This window comes from Artibeus jamaicensis, unplaced genomic scaffold, assembly GCF_021234435.1.
Source record: "Artibeus jamaicensis isolate MK-2021 breed Jamaican fruit bat unplaced genomic scaffold, CSHL_Jam_final contig_1832, whole genome shotgun sequence".
Lineage (NCBI taxonomy): Eukaryota > Metazoa > Chordata > Mammalia > Chiroptera > Phyllostomidae > Artibeus > Artibeus jamaicensis.
Window position 1 is genome coordinate 5,151,929 of NW_026521362.1, and position 18,925 is coordinate 5,170,853.

The window sequence follows — 18,925 nt, forward strand, 5'->3', positions numbered from 1 at the left end:
CTTGAAAGGCACCAGTAGCACACAGGGAGGAACTGAAGTGTCTGGCATCAAGGAGAGAGCTGGGGGACAGCTTTTTCCTATAGAGAAAGGCAGGCAGAGGCCATTGTCCATTTTCTGAACCCTATCCCCACAGAGCCACAGAGCCAGCAGGTGGGAGCCATATCTGAGACAATACTTGGCTGACACTGTTTGCCCTGCCCAGGAGATTCCCTGAGACTCCATCCCACCCAATTTTCAGGCCCACCCAAACTGTAACAGTGACTTTTCCATGTGAATGGCTGATCTTGGCTCATGTTTCATAACTTCCTAAATCCTATCAAGCAATAGCCAGCCTCAGTAAGCCCCCAGCTCCTGTACCTCTTGGCAGGTGGGCACAGGCCTGGCACTAGAAGACCCCAGCCTAGATTCACAGTTTAGCTCTGCCTAGGAATCTCCAAGTCCAGCATGAGCAGCAGCCATCTCAGATTGCTTTATAGATGAGGCAGGGTGGCCCCAGGCAGAACATAGGTAGGGGGTAACCTCGGCCTGTACCACCCACAAAACTCCAAAGCCTGCACACCCAGTGAAGAACTACTGACCACATTGGAGCACCACCACTTTGCCCCTGCACAGCTGATCCTCCATGGAGGGTGGAGATTTTTGATGTGAGGTAACAGCCAGTACTTGAAGCTAACTGGCCTGCAAATCCCGCCCATTGAATTGTGCTCAATTGTAGTTGAGTCTTAATTAGGCTCAACTACAAGGGGAGGGTATACTCAGCTCACACAAAAGGTGCACCTCAAGTATTCAGCTTGGGTGTAGGGGAGGCTGTGCCACTGGACCCTACAGGACACCTATATTAGGCCACACTACCATGACGGGGAGTCATAGCAGCTCTACCTAATGCATAGAAACGAACAAAGGAGGCTGCCAAAATGAGGAAACAAAGAAACATGACCCAAATGAAAGAAAAGATCAAAACTCCAGAAAAAGAACTAAATGAAATGGAGATAAACAATCTATCAGATGCAGAGTTTAAAACACTGGTTATAAGGATGCTCAAGGAACTTAGGACCTCAGCAGCATAAAAAAGATCCAGTCAAAAATGAGGATACGCTAATTGAAATAAGGGACAATTTACAGGGAAACAACAATAGAATACATGAAGCCAATAATCAGATCAATGATTTGGAACATAAGGAAGCAAAAAACAATCAGTCAAAACAACAAGAAGAAAAAAGAATCCAAAAAAATGAGGATAGTATAAGCAGCCTCTGGGACAACTTCAAGAGGTCCAACATTCACATCATAAGGGTGCCAGAAGGAGAAGAGAAAGAACAAGAAATTGCAAATCTATTTGAAAAAATAATGAAAGAAAACTTCCCCAATTTGGTGAAGGAACTAGACATGCAAGTCCAGGAAGCACCAAGAGTCCCAAACAAGATGGATGCACAGAGGCCCCTCCAAGAAACATCATAATTAAAACACCAAAGGTCAAAGATAAAGAGTCTTAAAAGGCTCTAAAAGTTTTTTAAGACTTTTGTCTTGCTTAAAAGTCTTACTTTTAAGCACGGGAGTTGGTTACTTACACGGGAGTTCCCATAAGACTGGCAGCTGATTTCTCAAAAGTAACTTTGCAGGCTAGAAGGCATTGGCAAGAAATATACCAAGTTATGAAAAGCAGGGACCTATAGCCAAGATTGCTCTACCCAGCAAAGCTATCATTTAAAACTATGAACAGTAAAATGTCAGTAAATATCTATGAACAACTGAATCTAAAAAAGAAACTAAGCAAACAAGAACAAAGACAGATTTATGGATACAGAGAGTGTTTTAATGGTTGCCAGATGGGAGGGAGGTGCAGGGGAAAGGGTGTGAAGTGTGAGGGGATTAAGAAGAAAGGGTAGGTAGTTTTAGGATAGCCATGTGGATATAAAGTACAGTATAAGAAAAGGAACCAAGGTACTTATACATATGACTAATGGACATGAGCAATGGTGTGGGGATCTCCTCATGGAGTGGGGGTGCCCGGTGAAGGGGGACAAAAGAAGTAAAACTGAGACAACTGTAATTGTATAATCCATAAAATATAATTAAAAATAAAACTCCCATAAGTTCTGTTACCTCAAAAAATAAAAATAAAAAATATTTTGGGAGTTTCCAGGAGCAGGTCTGAGTGGACTTGAGAGCTGGCAGGACTGTGTAATTTCATTAGTCTGAATGGTTGGACTGACCCCCCCCAGGAGAAAAACATTTCACAAGTCTGCCCAGATGGAAATGCCAAAAACAATGGGCTGGATTTCTAAATAGTAAGTCCTTCTTACAGGGGTATGGGTGGAGTAGGCACTATGAACAGAAGGCAGATATGTTATGAAAGGAATCTTCTCTGGTGAAGGCTAAGAGTATATGGTAAGCTAAGATATGGATATGGTATCTAAGATTCCTTCTCAGCCCTAAGATTGACTGTTTAGATTTTGGGAGTGATCAGTATAGAGATACTATTGAATCCCTGTGGGTGGTGGAGGCCAGGGAATAGGAGAATGTAAAAATAAGAGACATCAAATCAGATGATATCTTCATTGTTTCAAAACATCAAGATCAGATACTTCTACAGGTCACCAGTGGGCATGTCTGAGGACATGACATCCATGTCTCCATGTGGTTGAACCAGACAGACTTCAAATATTTAGTCATCTCAGTCCCATGTGGCTCTCTTGCAATTAACCTTGGCAAGTATTAAAATACATTCAGCAAACATTTAAGGCCTGGTTACCTCTCTAGGGTAAGGGATTCAAAGGCATGTCCCTGCCTTCAAGGAGTATATGGACTAATGATTACAGTTTGTTAAATCAACTCTTGGCAAACAATTTGGTAAGTCATAAATCTCATAGATTAAAAGAGTGGTTTAGATCAGTGTTCCTTAACTCAGCACTATTGACATTTTAGTCTGGATAATTTTTTGTTGTCAGTTCTCTTCATTGTAGGATGTTTAGTAGCATTTCTGGCCATTAGCTACGCTCAAGCGTGACAACCAGCAACATCTCTAGGCATTGCCAAATGCCGCTCCCCCCTTCATGGGGGCGGGAATCACTTCAGGTTGAGAACCACTGGATTAGATTAATATATATATGCACAAGTTTGGTAATCATGTTATAAGAAGTCTCAATTCCTTGAGGTACATTTTAGGTGAGTTTAACCTGTTTTTTTGTTCATTTGATCTTTTCATGAGATTGAGTTTATTAACATTGATTCCTAATAATTACTAGAGAAAATACTCATGTCCTATTAAAATGAGGAATCTTAACTGCTGAAAGAGTTGCATATAATGCAACGTGTTAGATCTGAGATAGCTGGAAGCAAGAAAAGATAAATGCATACTAAATGCAGATAATACTGTGAGCTGCCTTAGTGTTACCGAGCAGAGTGGTATTCAGGTGTCTGACGCTGAACACAGCATGAAACAAAAGTTGGTGGGGAAGAGAAAAGGTCTTTATTGAAATGTTGCCTAATTTAGGGAAACAGGAGAGCCATCAACTCCAGGCCAATCTCTTCCACAAAACACAGAAAGAACATAGCTGCCTCCAGAACCAGAGACAGTGTCTAGAAACCCTGCTCCATTCTTATCCATCCTGGGGCACAAGCATGCTACGTGGATGTCTCTCTGGCTTCACGCTCCCCTCCTCGAGTTATGCTTATGGGGCAGATGCTACCATTGCCTCACCGCAGCTTCCTGTGTTATGGCCTGGGCCCTGCCAACCTCTGCACCTGGTTGTCAGGGGATTCATCTGCGGGACTCAGCACTTGAGACTGCTTGCGTGCCCAGGGCTGGCAAGGTCTCTGGTTGATGATCTCATAGCAAAAGAAGGGTTGTAGCCTGGCACTGTCCACTGAGCACACAAGATGTAGCAGTAGCCATAGGTGGCTGCCAGGACAGACTTCCCTGGGGCACAGCCCAGCTCACTGGACTTGGCCTCTGCCAGGGGGCCCAAAACATATGAGTGACAGGCCAGAGAAGGCCCACAACTCTGCCTACCCTCTATTTAAATCTTTGGTCCCAAAGTTCCATGCACACTGGAAACAAATGGGTCTTTTCCTCAGTCCAAACATTTTAGTCTGCTGGCGCAAACTCCCCGTGAGCTTCCTCCTGCTGTATTATGTGACAGTTTTGTTTACTCTTTACCCACAGGTGTGGAAATCTATCAGGGCACTGCCCTGTAATTTCAGTCCCACAGCCTGTGGTGTTTCCTTCCGCCCCTCCCTTTTCTGGGGAACACAGGCTCTCACACACTGCTTCAGGGGTCCTTCTTCTCCCCAGTGACCTCTCCAGATCCTCCTAGGATGTGTCCCATGTCAGATATGTTAGACAGCCTCACACAGTGGGAAGAGAGCCTTGCCCTAACACTGCCTCTCAGCAGGATAATAATTCCTTGTTTTACAGCATTTGTCAGATAACCTGGAATTTTATTTTATTTTTTAAATATATTTCTGTTGATTATGCTATTACAGTTGTCCCACTATTCCCCCATTGCTACCTCCACCTGGTACCCACAATTCCCTCCAGCAATCCCCCCCCCCATAGTTCATGTCCATGGGTCATGCAGGTAAGTTCTTTGGCTCCTCCCTTTCCTGTACTGTTCTTAACATCCCCTTGTTTACTCTGTGCCTACCAATTTGTACTTCTTAATCCCTGCACCTTTTCCTCCATTATCCCTCTTTCCCTTCCCAATTGATAAACCTCCAATTGAACTCCAGGGAACCCCCAGGGTTTCTGCCCCAACCCCCACTGATTTTCATAGCCAGAACTTATGGGGACTTGTATTCCTAGCACTGGAACCCTGGGCTGGGTGGCCTGGTGTGGGGCTGGGACCCCTTACTCCTGAGGTTTCTCTCCTGATTTTTATTCATCCCAAATAGGTATGGGACCACTTGTTCTGCCTGTCCAGGTCTTCATATTTCCCTGTCTCTGACTCTCCACATTTACGGCCCCCTTCCCATCTCGATGAATATGATTTTTTAAATTCCTGGTTGTTAGACCTCCATACAGCTCGATTTTCTGACAATTCTGGGTGATAGTTGTTTTGTAGTTTAGTTATAATTTTTGCTGTGGTTGTGCAAGAAGGCGAGCTGTGTTTACCTATGCCTCCATCTTGATTGGAAGTCTCCGATATCCTGGAATTTTAAACAAGCAGTCTAGATAAACAAGGTTACTTTGTGTTTAATACTTTAAAATACTGTTTACATTATGAAACACATTCATTTGTTAGTTTGTGGTTGAGGAATTGTACACTCGATGTTGACATGCCTGAAGAAATCTCTGGATTATTAAAAACTAGGAGTAATCTATGTCTGATTTTTCCCTGCTTTATATCTATCTCCATTCAGTCAAATAGTGTGCAGTGCTTTCTCTAAGTTTTGACTATACAACCATTTTCCCATAGAGCATCCTGTAGGTCTAGTGTTTCACAGAATGTTTTAGGGAAGGACTGATCTAGTCCGACCTCCTCGTTTTACTAATGAGGGACCAACAGAGGTGAACCTGCTTTCAAGGTTCCACTTACCTTGGCTACAGTCAGCATAAGATCTCTGCCTTCTTTAGCAGAAATTTAGATAGTGACTGGCAACGGGCTGGTTATCACATATATTCTCCTGGAGAGAAATGATGAGTTTTGTGGGGAGGGGGAAGGCCCCCCCGTTTTTTCTCTTAGTTTGTCTGGCTGGTCTAATAACCAAATTGACATTAGACAGATTAGCGAGAGAAAATAACCAAATTTAATTATGTATGTACATCAGGGGTTCCATAAATATATAGGACCTAAGGACAAATCTGGCAGTTAAATCTTATATGCCATTTTAAGCTTAAAAGAAAGTGGGGTGTGGTTTAGGACTTCAAAGAGCAGGAAGAAAATTCATATGGAGATGAAGAAGCAAATGTTTGCTAAACAAGTGTTTGCTGGACCAGCTTTAACAGTAGGGAGCAGAGAGGACTTGGTTCAAATAGGCTTCACTGGGCTCCTCCCTGTCCCTCACACCTGATTCATATTAAACTTCAGTTATCTGTGGTGATATCTCCCTTCCTGGAGCAGGTCCAGGTCCTCTGTCTAAATTCTGTTTAAGCCGTTAGGGGTCAGATCATAGGTTATTCCTGAGACCTTCATTTCTTAAAAATAACCAGCTTAAAATAATCAATATCCCCCAAAACCTCATGTTCTGGGGTGGCAAACTCTGCTTCCCCTGGGTTTCATGGGTAAGGCTTCTTCTAAAACGTTTTCAGGAAAGGGTCAAATAGTAAATATTTCAGGCTTTGAGGCCATTTGGTCTTCATAAAATGACTCACCTCTGCCTTTGTGAGTCAGCAGCCATGGACAGTATGTTAATGAGTCAGAATGTTCCAGTCAAACTTTGTCTATGGGAATGGGAGGCGGGCTCAGTGCCAGCAGCCCCCCATGTGGCTACCTCTGTTCTTTCCAGGACAAGATTCTAGTTACCTATAACTCTGCACAAAGAACTAGTTATTTATTACTGTTCTATTTATCTATTACTGTGCAAAAAACTACCTCAAAACTTAGTGACTTCAACCAACTACCAGATGAGTTGGTGGGACCCAGCTGACAGCTGACTGGGTCCCAGGGCAGGCGTGGCTGGAAGGCCGGGCCCGGTCAGCTCCTCTGCCTGTCTGTGTGGTGGCAGGGACTTTCCATAGCATCTCCCCAACAGAGATGCATGTTTCATACGCAGCAGCTCCCAGGGCACCAAGAGCATGTATTCCAGACTCTTAGGCTTAGATCCTGGGCTTAGATAGCGACACAGCAGGTTTCTGCTAGTCAGAGGGGTCACAGAGGCTGCCCAGATTCCAAGAGAAGGGACACGCCCTCCATCGGGACACAGGACCTGTCAAAAAATTGGTGGCCATTTTTGATCTGCCACAGACAGAAAGATGAGTGGGAGTGGGCTGGGCTTCTGAATACTGCTGCTCTGGAAGAGGGAGGCCTTTCCTTCCCTGCCCACTCCGGAGCCACAGAAGAAAAGGTGGGGTACAGAAAGCAAAGGGCCTGTGAGATGAGGACCCACAAGCCCTTTTCACATACACCTTTTTATATGACTGGCCTGAGTTTGTGTTTATAATATACATCTGTGCAGTATATTGTTAGATTTCATTTGGTTTCTACCCATTTACTTTTCAGAGAATTTGAAAATAGTACATTTTAAAGAAGCCAAAGTTCCAATTGCCCCAGTACTACGGTAATAAGAGCTACATAATGCATGGTGAGAAAAGCAGATAGGCAGACAATTGAATCTATAAATGAAATGTAATCCTTTAATCCTACTTAGTTACAAGCTGGCTTGTGTTACCAAAAGCTGACCCAGAGGCTCTTTGAGCTATGTATTTTTTTTTTTTTTGTGCTGGTAAAATGACATTGATTGCTCTTTCTGCAAGAGGGGAGCTCATCTCCTCCCAAGAGTCTGGCAAACCTCTAATGTTACAGTAACCATAGTAGTTCTCCTCTATCATCCTTTCTTTTCCATTGCCGAATGGACTCAGATTTATTCTGTTAAACACAAGACCTCTGAAGTGAATGATAGTGCCCAGTGTCCTTGATCATATTCCTATCACAGCAGTCATTTTCCATGCCCTTTTACAGTCATTTTATTTAAATTATTTAGAATCGTATGGACTCACCCATCTGTTTGAATTCAATGCCGTCCCCACTGGTGCATTCATTATTACAGAGCCTCTGCGTGTCCGTAGTTTAATTCATAACACTGCCTTTGAAAAAGAGAGTCATCGATTCCAGAGGTTTCCTTCACAAAACAAGGCCACAGAGGATCTTGTTTATCTCTGTCTGAAGGATACTGCTCTTGCTGCCGGCACTGGGCCACTCAGGGAGTTAGGGATAGTTCACTCCCACCCACCCATGCTGACTTCCTGGTTGCATTAACAGTAATTTAAAAGCACTGGGTGCCTTCTCTACAGACAGTAAATAGCACTGGTGGATCTCGTTATACTCTCTGAAGGCTACGGATGGAGGGAGTTGGTGGATGGGATGGGGCGTGTGGGGAGGAAAATGTGACTGGGGTCATAGTGAATGGCACAGACTTACAAGAAAGAAACTAGCAGGGGTCAAAGTCACTGATGTTCTTTGCCTTCACATTTTCCCCTCCAGTTAGTGACCCGAGTTCTGATTATCTTTCCATTAGCTCACAGAAGTGAAAACTGTGCCAGAGACGAACTGCTAGAGCCCCATAAGGTTGTGGGTTTTCCTTTGTCCCCGCAAGACCCCCCAAATCTTGGAAAATCCCTGTAACTTAATTGTCCTATTCCCTATCACTAATTGACGAGCAGCGAGTTAGGTACTCAGGATTTAAAGTGCTTTAGTAATATAAAGAATGCAGTTTTGATAGCCAAGAAACACTGGGTGGTTATTTTGTAATTAGCATTACATGTTTGCCATTTGGCCATTTTATTTTACTAAATGGTATTTTCAGTGATGGCAGATTTAGGAGTTCTATATGCCAATAGAAGTAAATACAAGGATTCTCACCCTTATTATTTCTTTTTGTACTTGGAAGCAGGGAAGTTGTCCCACATGAGGCTTTGTGTGGGCACAACAAACGGGTGTGAAGCCACGTTGCCCCATGGGAGACGGTGTGTGTGTGTTTACAGCCTGGGTAGCTGGGACATTCAGTAAGGCACCAACCTAAAGAAAAGTTACACTGCAAAATGAGTTTCTAAGTTTTATAAACTTTTCATTTAAAATATTCAATAGCAACTTCCCAGATAACACTCGTTTTAGTGAAATTCTTCTGTTCTAGGAAATGTGTATTTCATAGTCATAAAGAAGCCCTTGCTCACTCTCTCTTTCTCTCTCTCTATCTTGCCTCACAAAAGAATGTAGAAGAAATGAGTAGAATCTGTTTCAATTCTCAGGGTAAGAAATGTTCTGTCGTCTGTAAAATGTAGGATGGCCAACTATTCCAAGTCTTCCCTAATTTTCCAGATTTTGACATTAATGGTCCCAAGTCCCCACTCAGTCCCTGGCAGACCAAGACAGTTGGTTGCCCTAATTCAGGCGCCTTCCCTGAGGGAAGGATGTGATGCTCTGTGACTGGAGGACTGGACAGACCACTAAGTGCGGGTGCTTACAGTTTTTAAAAAGGACGTGGTAGATCTTCATTTCCATTTTATTCAGCTTCTGTCTTTTGCCTTCTTTCTTCTCATCGTTTTTGTTCTCTGAACCCCTGGATGAGCTAGAGGCATGTTTTTCAGTCACTTAAAATTCTTTAGTTTATAATTTTCCTGAAAGAGCTTATCTAGAAAAAGGGTTAGTTTTCTAATAGTTTGTTTGAGCCCTGCTCACTGTAGTTCCATGGCCACACTATTTCCACCCACCTCAGCTGAAGAGCACATCCCGTCCCAGAACGTCAGGGGCACTCGAGTGACTACTCACGCCCTCCTCTGCTGATTAGGTAGCTCTCGGAACCATAGCCACGCTGGAGGCCTCACATTCTGCACAGTAAGCTGCTAACTGGACTTGAACCTTTGAAGTTTATGAAAAATAGGCAAAGCTGGCTTGCATAATTCATTGAGCTGCTTCTCTTTGAATTTCATGTATAATTAAAATTTTTTTCTCATTACACTCACTTTCTAACACTCTGGTTAATCAGCTGTGTTATTTTCTAAACAGTTCAAAAGAAAAATCGTCACAGATATACAAGCTGTAAAATTCTTAGTTGAAAGTAAGTTGTGGGATTTCATTCAGAAGCTGAAATTTGCTCTCCTCTATGCTTTTGAAAGCCTAAAAGCAGTTTCAAGCCATCTTCCACCATGGAGCTGTTGTTTTGGCACTGCACACACATCATTTCCTGGAAATGACTGAGCCTTGAGCAAACAGACCTACGCCAATCTAGAAAACGTCTGTCTGTTAGCACAGAGACATACTTTATCTAAATTAATTGTAACTACGCGTATGTTTAATTGTGCCTGCAGCCATGACAAAGTAGCATGTGGGCAGTCAAGAAGACCTGAGCCTCGGTCAAATACCGTTCAGCAGTAGGTGCTGCCGACCTAGTTTTGCCCTGTCTGGCTTTGCAGTCCTGGCTGTGATAGTGAGGGACCTCACTTCAGGTGTCCCTGCAGGGTTCTGGAACTTGAAGAAAGCACAAAAATGGCTTACTGAGATTACATGTAGGGGAGAACCGGCATTGTAGAGTGAGGCCTATGTAACTAAATAAAACAGTTAGCATAAATAAAATTATGTAAACAGCTGATGCCACACAACACATATTCTAGAATTTGCTAACAGTTCTAACCCAGAGTGGCTGACAGAGTGGCCCTTCCCTCCCGTGGTGGCCAGTCTCCTCTTCCAGTGTCATCTGTCTCAGTCCAAGTCTGTGCACGCTCTCTGGGGCAGGGCAGTTCTGATCCTGCTCAGGTTAGCACTGCCGTGCTATCAGAGAATGCAGTGTTTATGTCAGAGCACTGTGGTCAGTTCTCCGGCTCTATATTTGTAAAGTAACTGTTGAAACGTGAATGGCAGAGGGGGCTTTCAATCGCAAGAGATAGACACTCTCTTGACTCACTTTAGTGGAAAAGGGGATTTATTGAAGAAATATGTTCATGAAACTGTAAAAACTAGCTCTTTTCCCAGTCTCTCATGGGCCAGATGGTCTCTTTCTTCCATTGTGTCCTTGCTTCTCTTTATCTGTTTTATTCTCTTATCTCTTCAGATAGAATTCTTTGACTTACTCATAATTTCTCCTCCCTCATAAATTCCACTTTTACATGTCTCTTCTGGGCCTTCTTTCAAGTCTAGAACTTGAAACTGCAGCTCCAAGCATTGACTGACTCAGTCTCTTAATTGTTCTGAATTAAAGTTCCCATGTGACATAGCTAATTAAGGATTTTAATACTTGTCTCTCCCACCATACATGTTCTTGAGCATATATTTCTTTGCCACTGTATACCCAAAATGCCAAGCACAAAATACATACTGGGTAAATATTTGATGAATTAATGAAATATGAAGAAAACCACCTGAAACCTACTAATGGATGTTCTCATGGAGGAAAGGTTTCCCGTGAGTTGAATCAGATGACACTTCTCAATCAGCAGTCGGTTTGGACTGGTCATCTTATTCAGGGTCAAAATGTTCAGTAAAGAATAATATGATGTGCCCTGGCTGGTGTGGCTTTGTGGACTGAGTACCAGCCTGTGAACCAAAGGGTTGTCAGTTCAATTCCCAGTCAAGGCACATGCCTGGGTTTCAGGCCAGGTCCTCAGTAGGGGACCTGTGGAAGGCAACCACACCTTGATATTTCTCTCCCTCTCTTTCTCCTTCCTTTTTCCTCTCTCTAAAAATAAACAAATTAAAATTTTTAAAAAGAATAATATGATGAAAAGATTCAAATAGTAAATGTTGGGGGAGAAATTGCTTCCATGGTGACTTCTGCCTCAGAAAGCCCTCACATGGATGAGTGAGTCCATAGACTCACTACCAACTCAAAGTCATCCAGTTGACATTGACCTGTAGTCCAGACACAGTATTAGTGCTGATGCAGTAACCCAGTTTGATTCATTAATGGGAAGTGTTTTTTTTTAATTAAAAAAATAACTTATAAAAGCAGGTGGTTGGTGGTGGAGGTGGTAGGAGAGAGAAGGTACAGATTCAACTGTTGGTAGTTGGGGTGTGCTTTCACTTACCTGTGGAGTGGCTTTTCTCTTTGCTGTGGTTTCTGACTGTCCCTCTAGGGAATCTGTGTCCCAGGTATATTCTATCTGTGTTCCCCATCACACTGCAGTGACAGAGGGGCCACTCTGTTCCTCTGGGGCAGAAGAACACTTCTTGATTGTAAGCCATATAAGGTTGTTACTGCCAGAAACATGGGCACCAGTTCCTTCTTGTGTGACACTCCCCCCCCCCACATTAACTACTCCTGGTTCTTGTCTGCCCTTAACTATTCCACAGATTTCATACAATGATCTTCTGTTAGCAGAAGTCACTGTAATGTGATTTTCTAGTATTAATCCTAAACCTTCTTTCCATATTGTGTTATGAGACAGATAACATCATTTTTATAAACATTCTGAAAATTATCTAAGTAAATAACATTCCCTTCAACAGAGTTTACTTGGGGAGCTGAAATCTGTATTGCAATGATATTGTCATTACCCAAAACAGTTTAGATCTCCTCTTTCAGTACCATTAATTGCTTCTCTCATATATGAACTAAGTATAATTCAACTCTATAGGAAGATATAGATAAAGGTGAGAATACATTATCTTTTCACTATATTCTACTTATAACACCTTTGTACTTACCTCATCTTTTTCTTCTAAATAATGACAGCTCTAAATATTTCATGAGTACTCCCATTTCTGTATCCACGTTCGAGTTTGCACCTGGTTACCTCTGCAGCTCTTCACTTGACTTTGACTTCAGAAACTGCCAGCACTGCCCCCAGCAATTGATATTTGCTGCTGGACATGAGACACACTATGATCTGCATTAAGTCGAATTTTGGGCTTCATTGCCTAAAACATGAAGTGTAAATAAAACGGATTTTTCTTGCAGGAAATGTTTGATGTTATATTGGATGAGAACCAGCTGGAGGATGCCTGTGAACACCTGGGAGAGTACCTGGAGGCCTACTGGCGCGCCACCCACACGACCAGCAGCACGCCCATGACCCCGCTGCTCGGAAGGAACTTGGGCTCCACAGCGCTCTCCCCATACCCCACGGCAATTTCCGGGTTGCAGGTACTGTCGGTTCTCACTCGTGCTCTTACATCCTTCCTTTGGGATTCGGTAGGGAGCAGGATTGGGATAGGGGCTGGGGTTGTTCTTAATCTGAAGAGGGAACCATGTGTGGGCATCATATTAAAAGATCTAAAATATTATTTAATCATGGTCTGCCCTTCACAAAGTGAGCCAGAAAGTGGCCCTTCCTTTAGAAGTTGGCTCTCTGTTCATTTAGAATGGCTTTCACTTAGATAACGGAATCCCTCTATGTCTAGACTCTAACACCTAGGCAGTGTGACTGTCCATTGTTTCTCTGTGTTACCTCTTAAGGATGATACGGTAGTGACAAGCTAAGTAAAATATTCTGGGACAGATGAACCTTTTGACTGCACTTAACTAATCCCACCCCACAGGCTGCTGGGCCCTCTAGGTTGCCCAATCTATACAGGATGTGCCACAAGTAGAACCGCTATGTTTGGAAACAGGGACAGATCCCTGAGTTTTCTTGGAGGTGCATGGGACCCACCTTAGTCAGCGGCTGTGGCAGATGTCCTCCAGGGAAGCTGGGGACAAACACAGGCTCTTTCCCCTGTTGTGCTGCTGCTGCACTCAGAGCCACATGCGGGGAGCCAGAGGCATCATGACACAAAGTGAGTCTTGCCTTCCTACACCAATTATTATTTACCATTTATCAAGCAGCTGCTGGAATGTGGCCAAATCCCCAGCTGACTGAGGAACAGGTCGTCAATTGAACCCTCTTGCATCATGATGGTTTTGTATTAATGGATTATAATGATAGTCATAATTGAAGATCATGCAGAGTTAACTCTGAGACAAGTGGCACTCTCTGAAATGCTATTATAACTGTATTACTCTGCTACAGAATGACATCTTTGTAAGCAGAAAAACCGCCATATGAATGAATAGCTTTTCAGGCTAGAAATGAACATGGGAAATGTGCTACTGTGCAATATACATATATACTGTATACAGTATACAATAATGTATACAATACACAGTACCTATGTATGCACCAGGACTGTTCCTTGCCTTGTTCCATTGCCTGTGTGCTGGTCCAAGTGTGGCATCTCCACCGACTAATTTGGGTTGGCTCCAAATTGTACACTGTGGGATGAGAAAGGGGTGCGTCAGACCATCTGCTTCTGAAATGGACTTAGAAATGAGACGTTGTACTTTGTCTGTAAATACAATTCTCTTGACTCGTCATCTCTAAAACATCCACCGAGAGTGGTTCTCCCAGTTTCACTTGTATCCTGTGACCTATTTCGCCTAGTAACCATGGCATTTAATTGTTAGACCCCAGTGAGGTTAAAGGCATAGGCTGTGGCTGTTGACTGAGTTTCCTTCTGTGTGAAGGGGAGTGTCTTTTAGAGGAAATGTACCTGGATCTTTGGCTTTATCACCATCCTGTTTCTCAACTGAGGTGACCCTTCTAAGCAGGTAGACACGGCTGTGGTGATACATGTTTTCCCATGATCTGAAGAAAAACATTGAATGACATTTTCTGAGCCATTAAATAAGTGTCTAAAGGTAATTTCAATCAATGGCATTAGAGGAATTTAGTTTATATCTGAGGATTATTTTTGGAGGACATTTCACTTGAGGAAGCAAGATTTGTAAATGTGTCAATTAGTTGACTACGTAACTGTTGTATTGTACACTCCTTCATAAAGAGTATTACATTTCTGTAGGATACAGAAACAAATGAATTATTTTATGAGCACAAATCATAGTTACATTAAAATAGCTTTAAATGGTATAAGGAACATTCAGGTAGTGACCATAAGTAGAGAAAGATTTTTATCAGTTCAAGAGAGAAATAAAATTATAGATGCTATTCTGAACTTTATTTGCCAGTAGTAAAATACCCCTCAGTTTTGAACAGAAGTGGAATTATTAGGCCTTCCTAAATATGTGAAGTTCTATTCAGCCGTTAACGTTCAATCCTGTATTTTAATAGGAAGCATAATCATGCAGCATTATGTAATTAAATTCATAAACTATCAGCATTTTGGCATATTTGCATGTTATGTCCCAAATAAATAAGATCAGATACTTTGAGCAGACCCTTTGTACATCAAAATGCTTTATTAAGTCAGATATTCAGCATCTTATTGTATGGAGCCTACTGTTTGTACACACATGTACATGTTCTAGATGAATGAAGCTGACATTATTTAATCAATGTACTATCTGGTATTTTTAGAGTCAGCGTGTGAGGCACAGCAACCATTCCACAGAGAACTCTCCAATTGAAAGACGAAGTCTAATGACCTCTGATGAAAATTATCACAATGAAAGGGCTCGGAAGAGTAGGAATCGCTTGTCTTCCAGTTCCCAGCATAGCCGCGATCATTACCCTCTCGTGGAAGAAGATTACCCTGACTCATACCAGGACACTTACAAGCCCCACAGGAGCCGAGGATCACCTGGGGGATATAGCCATGACTCCCGACACAGGCTTTGAGTCTGCAGACACAAACGAAAAATTCATTTGTTGACAATTTGCCATAGCACTGCTAGGATAAACCATCATCTAAACTTGGCAAGTATGGCACAGTATTTACTGTGTTTATAGGCTGCTGTCACTGGATGCTAGGTAAGGGGCAAAAAAAATGTACATTATGCCCTTAAGCCTGGATGGATATTAGATGCCCAATCATATAGATATTTTAAGCGCAACATTTACATAACAGTACATTTATTTTCTTCATTAGATTTAGACACATCGATTTGTAATTTAGGGTACTTACTGAGGCACATATAAAATAATTTCCCATGCTGGAAATTCCAAATGACCAGTTCCAGTTGGAACCAATTTATAAACCAATTCCTGTTGGAATTTGGGTGAATTGACTAGAAAGTCTACTTGAGCACGTTGCGATCCCTTTAAAAAATCTGAAAATAACCAATGGGGATATCAAAATACCAACAGAAGCCAAAACCAGCTATGGCATTTATTTGCTGAAAGTTAAATTTACCCTTAAAGTTGGAATACACACACACTTTAATACATGTTAATGTTGCCAGAATGGCTTTTCTAACTTACCAAATATATTGATAGTGCCAAAAAACCTCAAATTAATGCAGAAATTATACAGTCTCCTCAAGATTTTAATATTTTTCTTCCTGGCACAGCTGTTGTTTTAAAGTGTTTTGCTTTTTGTTTAGTCACTACTGTTAGCTCTTTTGAAGTTGGCAAAAAAAAATCTCAAAATTTCTTTTGCAGTGAGAAAGAAGAGTCAAGGGAAGCCCAGTCAGAGCTGGGTAGATGAAAGGGAGGATGGGGTGTTGTCTCCATTTTCATCAGTCTGAGCACAACTAAGCACCCCCAGGAGTCTGCAGACAGGCAGTGGGGGTGGACACAGACCCTGCCGAGGGCACAGCTGAGCGTCTCCAGGCGGGAGTTTATCCATTCCACTCACTACAGACATGGGTTCAATACTTCCCACCAGACACAGTTGAGCATTTTTTCACTGCTTCACTCAGCCTCTGTCTTTCAATATCTGAATGCTCTAGCCCTTCACCAAAATTCTTTATAATTATGCTAAAGATCTTAGTTTTATATAGACACATTCAATTTTGATATTGAAAGATGTGTTTATACAAAACAGTTAATTGAAAATGTGAAAACAAATGAATTTAAAGGCTTGCAATAAAAATAAACATAGATTCAGAATATATTTGTTCTCTAAACATAGCATTTTTATTGCAAAGAATTATAAAGAATTTGGAGATTGAGCCATCTTATTTCTAATCAACATTCCTCTTCACATATTAAGTCTACATATATTTTCCAGTGGCTAAAATTATGGAATTGGTGACCTTCTGTCCTATATTTTTAAGGAAGACTTAGATTCACTATGATCTAAGAAATTATTGAAATTGACCATTTTATACAGTACATACATGTCTTTAGGAAAAAGCTCTTGTTTCTAAAAGTCTACAACGCATGTGTTTTTCTAAAGCCCCAATTGGACCACGCATAAAAGTCCTTTTGTACTGGTACATGTCATAAAACCTATTTTTTGAAAACAAGAATAATTCATTTTCTATTATCGTATTCCCCCCACCAGGCCTCTCAATATTTAGAATCTCAAAGCATGCACCAGTTAAATACTTTTCCTCACCGTGAAAATAAGTTCCATATTCTTTACGAATTATACACGTCTTCAACCCCGTTCCAACGTCCCACCTCCCCTCTCCTCGTATTCACCGTGCGTACTCCATTATGAACCTGTGTCACTGATAATGAGGATGCCTATAATTCTGTAAGTTATCGCAAATATTTGATGCAATTCAAAATAGGGGCTCAGTAAATTCTAAAAGTTAACATGTGATCTTGGCTTATGCGGTTCCTTTGTCATCTAGTGAAGCCTACAGAACTTTTAGTTAAGACATTTAAAAGAGCTGTATCCATTAGGCACTTTAATAAACATGCAAACTGCCATTACTGAATATTTTGTTAGAGCACAGAAGAGCATTTTCCAGCAAACAAAATATATTTATTACATGTACAGCACATATCTGCATGAGAAAGAAAACATTAGCCAAAACATTTTTCTAGATGCTTTACTGGTTTCTTGTTTGTGCTCATTAAAGTATTTAATTGCAAAGAGTGCGCCAAGGTGTATAAATTTAGACTAGACAGCTGTTCTGCTTTTTCTGTAGTAGCATTAGCAATCCGGTCCTCTAACTACTTTAAGATATTTACATTTTACGGCAGGTAGCTATAACAGCATTTACATATATTTCCTAGTCAGCAAGATTACCATATTCTTTCAACTTTAAATAATCACTTGTTCGAAAAGGCCTCTCAAAGCCTCATTTCTAAGTCTTCCGTGTCATGCCAATGAAGAGAGAGGCCCGTGCAATACCTGCACAAACCAACCTGTCATTCACCACAAAGTGTCCACATCTGTCTTGCTTTGCATCTTATTCAAAAGCTAACGATCTTGGAAAGGGTATAATGTATATTTTCTTGATAGATATATTTAAAATTTTACTTTGATATGGCATATTTTTCCCATTCCTTTTGTAATGTTTATCTTCTCCAAATGAATAAGAGATGCATTTTCCTTTTTTTAAGCCTTAGAGTTTATTGTGTAAATGATACTAAAATACAGATATATACTAAGTGAAAAGTTTTATTTTTGCCAAGCACATCAAGCACCTTTGGAAAATACATATTCTACAGATAATTTGTTTTTAACTGATTTCATTTGAAAATAGCAAATGATAAACAGGAGAAAGAAGTCTTATAGTATTTTGAGGCTGTTTCGACTTGTAGTATAAACCACATATTCTGAAATTTCAGTATATGGAATTTCATTATATGTAAGTTACATATTCTGTAATTTCAGTCATTGAACTTGTAACAGTGCAGACTCATGTGACAATGTGGAAATGTAGTCTTGGAAAAAAAGGAGTGCATTTTGTCAATACTGATATTAATTCTCAAGGCTATAATGTGACTTCAGTATTATAATCAATAATGTGATCTTGTTTACTCCAATATTTAAAGCAACACTTAGAAATGTTTATAAATGACTAACGATTCTCTTATCTTTATACAGTTCTATCGGGAAAAAAATTGAAATTAACAATTTAGACTGATAGTCTTTCCTAATAAGAGAATCTTAATTATGTGACAATATTTCATTGCACTTAGTCCTTAAGGAAATGAATTTTTTAAACATAAAACAAATTCTGAGCAAATTATTTGTTCCCTTTAAATAATTTGTGAATTACTTTATTTGTTATTGTTGTTTGCAAATTGTATTTTTGGAATGTTAACCTCTTTTCATACCTGCATACTTGAACTTGTCTTTTGTGTGGGGCCTTAAAATTCATAATAGGAGCTAGGACAGTGGAAGGGAGGGAGAAAAGAAAGTCATGCCAAGAGTGGGTTTGCAAATTTAAATTCTTTGAATGAACATATCATAAAATGTTGTTGAGACCCAGGATGTCAGTTAAGAATATTTCTAGATAACTTTGATTTGCATGCTAGTGTATTTTCTTAGTTATACAATTTTATTTTGGTATTTGTTAAAAATAAAAACAATGTAATACCACCATAGAAATTGCCCTATATGTTGATATTTATACTACCTCTTCTCTAGAGAAGACAAGCTGTCTTTAAAGAGAAAAACACTTTTCAGTAAGTAGTGATCAAATTTATCACTAT

At 40.9% G+C, this 18,925-nt stretch overlaps 1 protein-coding gene across 3 annotated transcripts in view; it reads left to right on the plus strand.

The window, feature by feature from the left end:
• Nucleotides 1–18,291, plus strand: part of CACNB4 (calcium voltage-gated channel auxiliary subunit beta 4) — a 240,067-nt gene extending 221,776 nt beyond the window's left edge. For all 3 annotated transcript variants that reach the window (XM_037131328.2, XM_037131329.2, XM_053671843.1), the window contains 2 exons: nucleotides 12,550–12,735; nucleotides 14,945–18,291. In XM_037131328.2, the coding sequence (XP_036987223.1) occupies nucleotides 12,550–12,735; nucleotides 14,945–15,205 (447 nt within the window). In that variant the 3' untranslated portion in view covers nucleotides 15,206–18,291. The remainder of the gene's footprint in view (nucleotides 1–12,549; nucleotides 12,736–14,944) is intronic.
• Nucleotides 18,292–18,925: the final 634 nt, after the last annotated feature.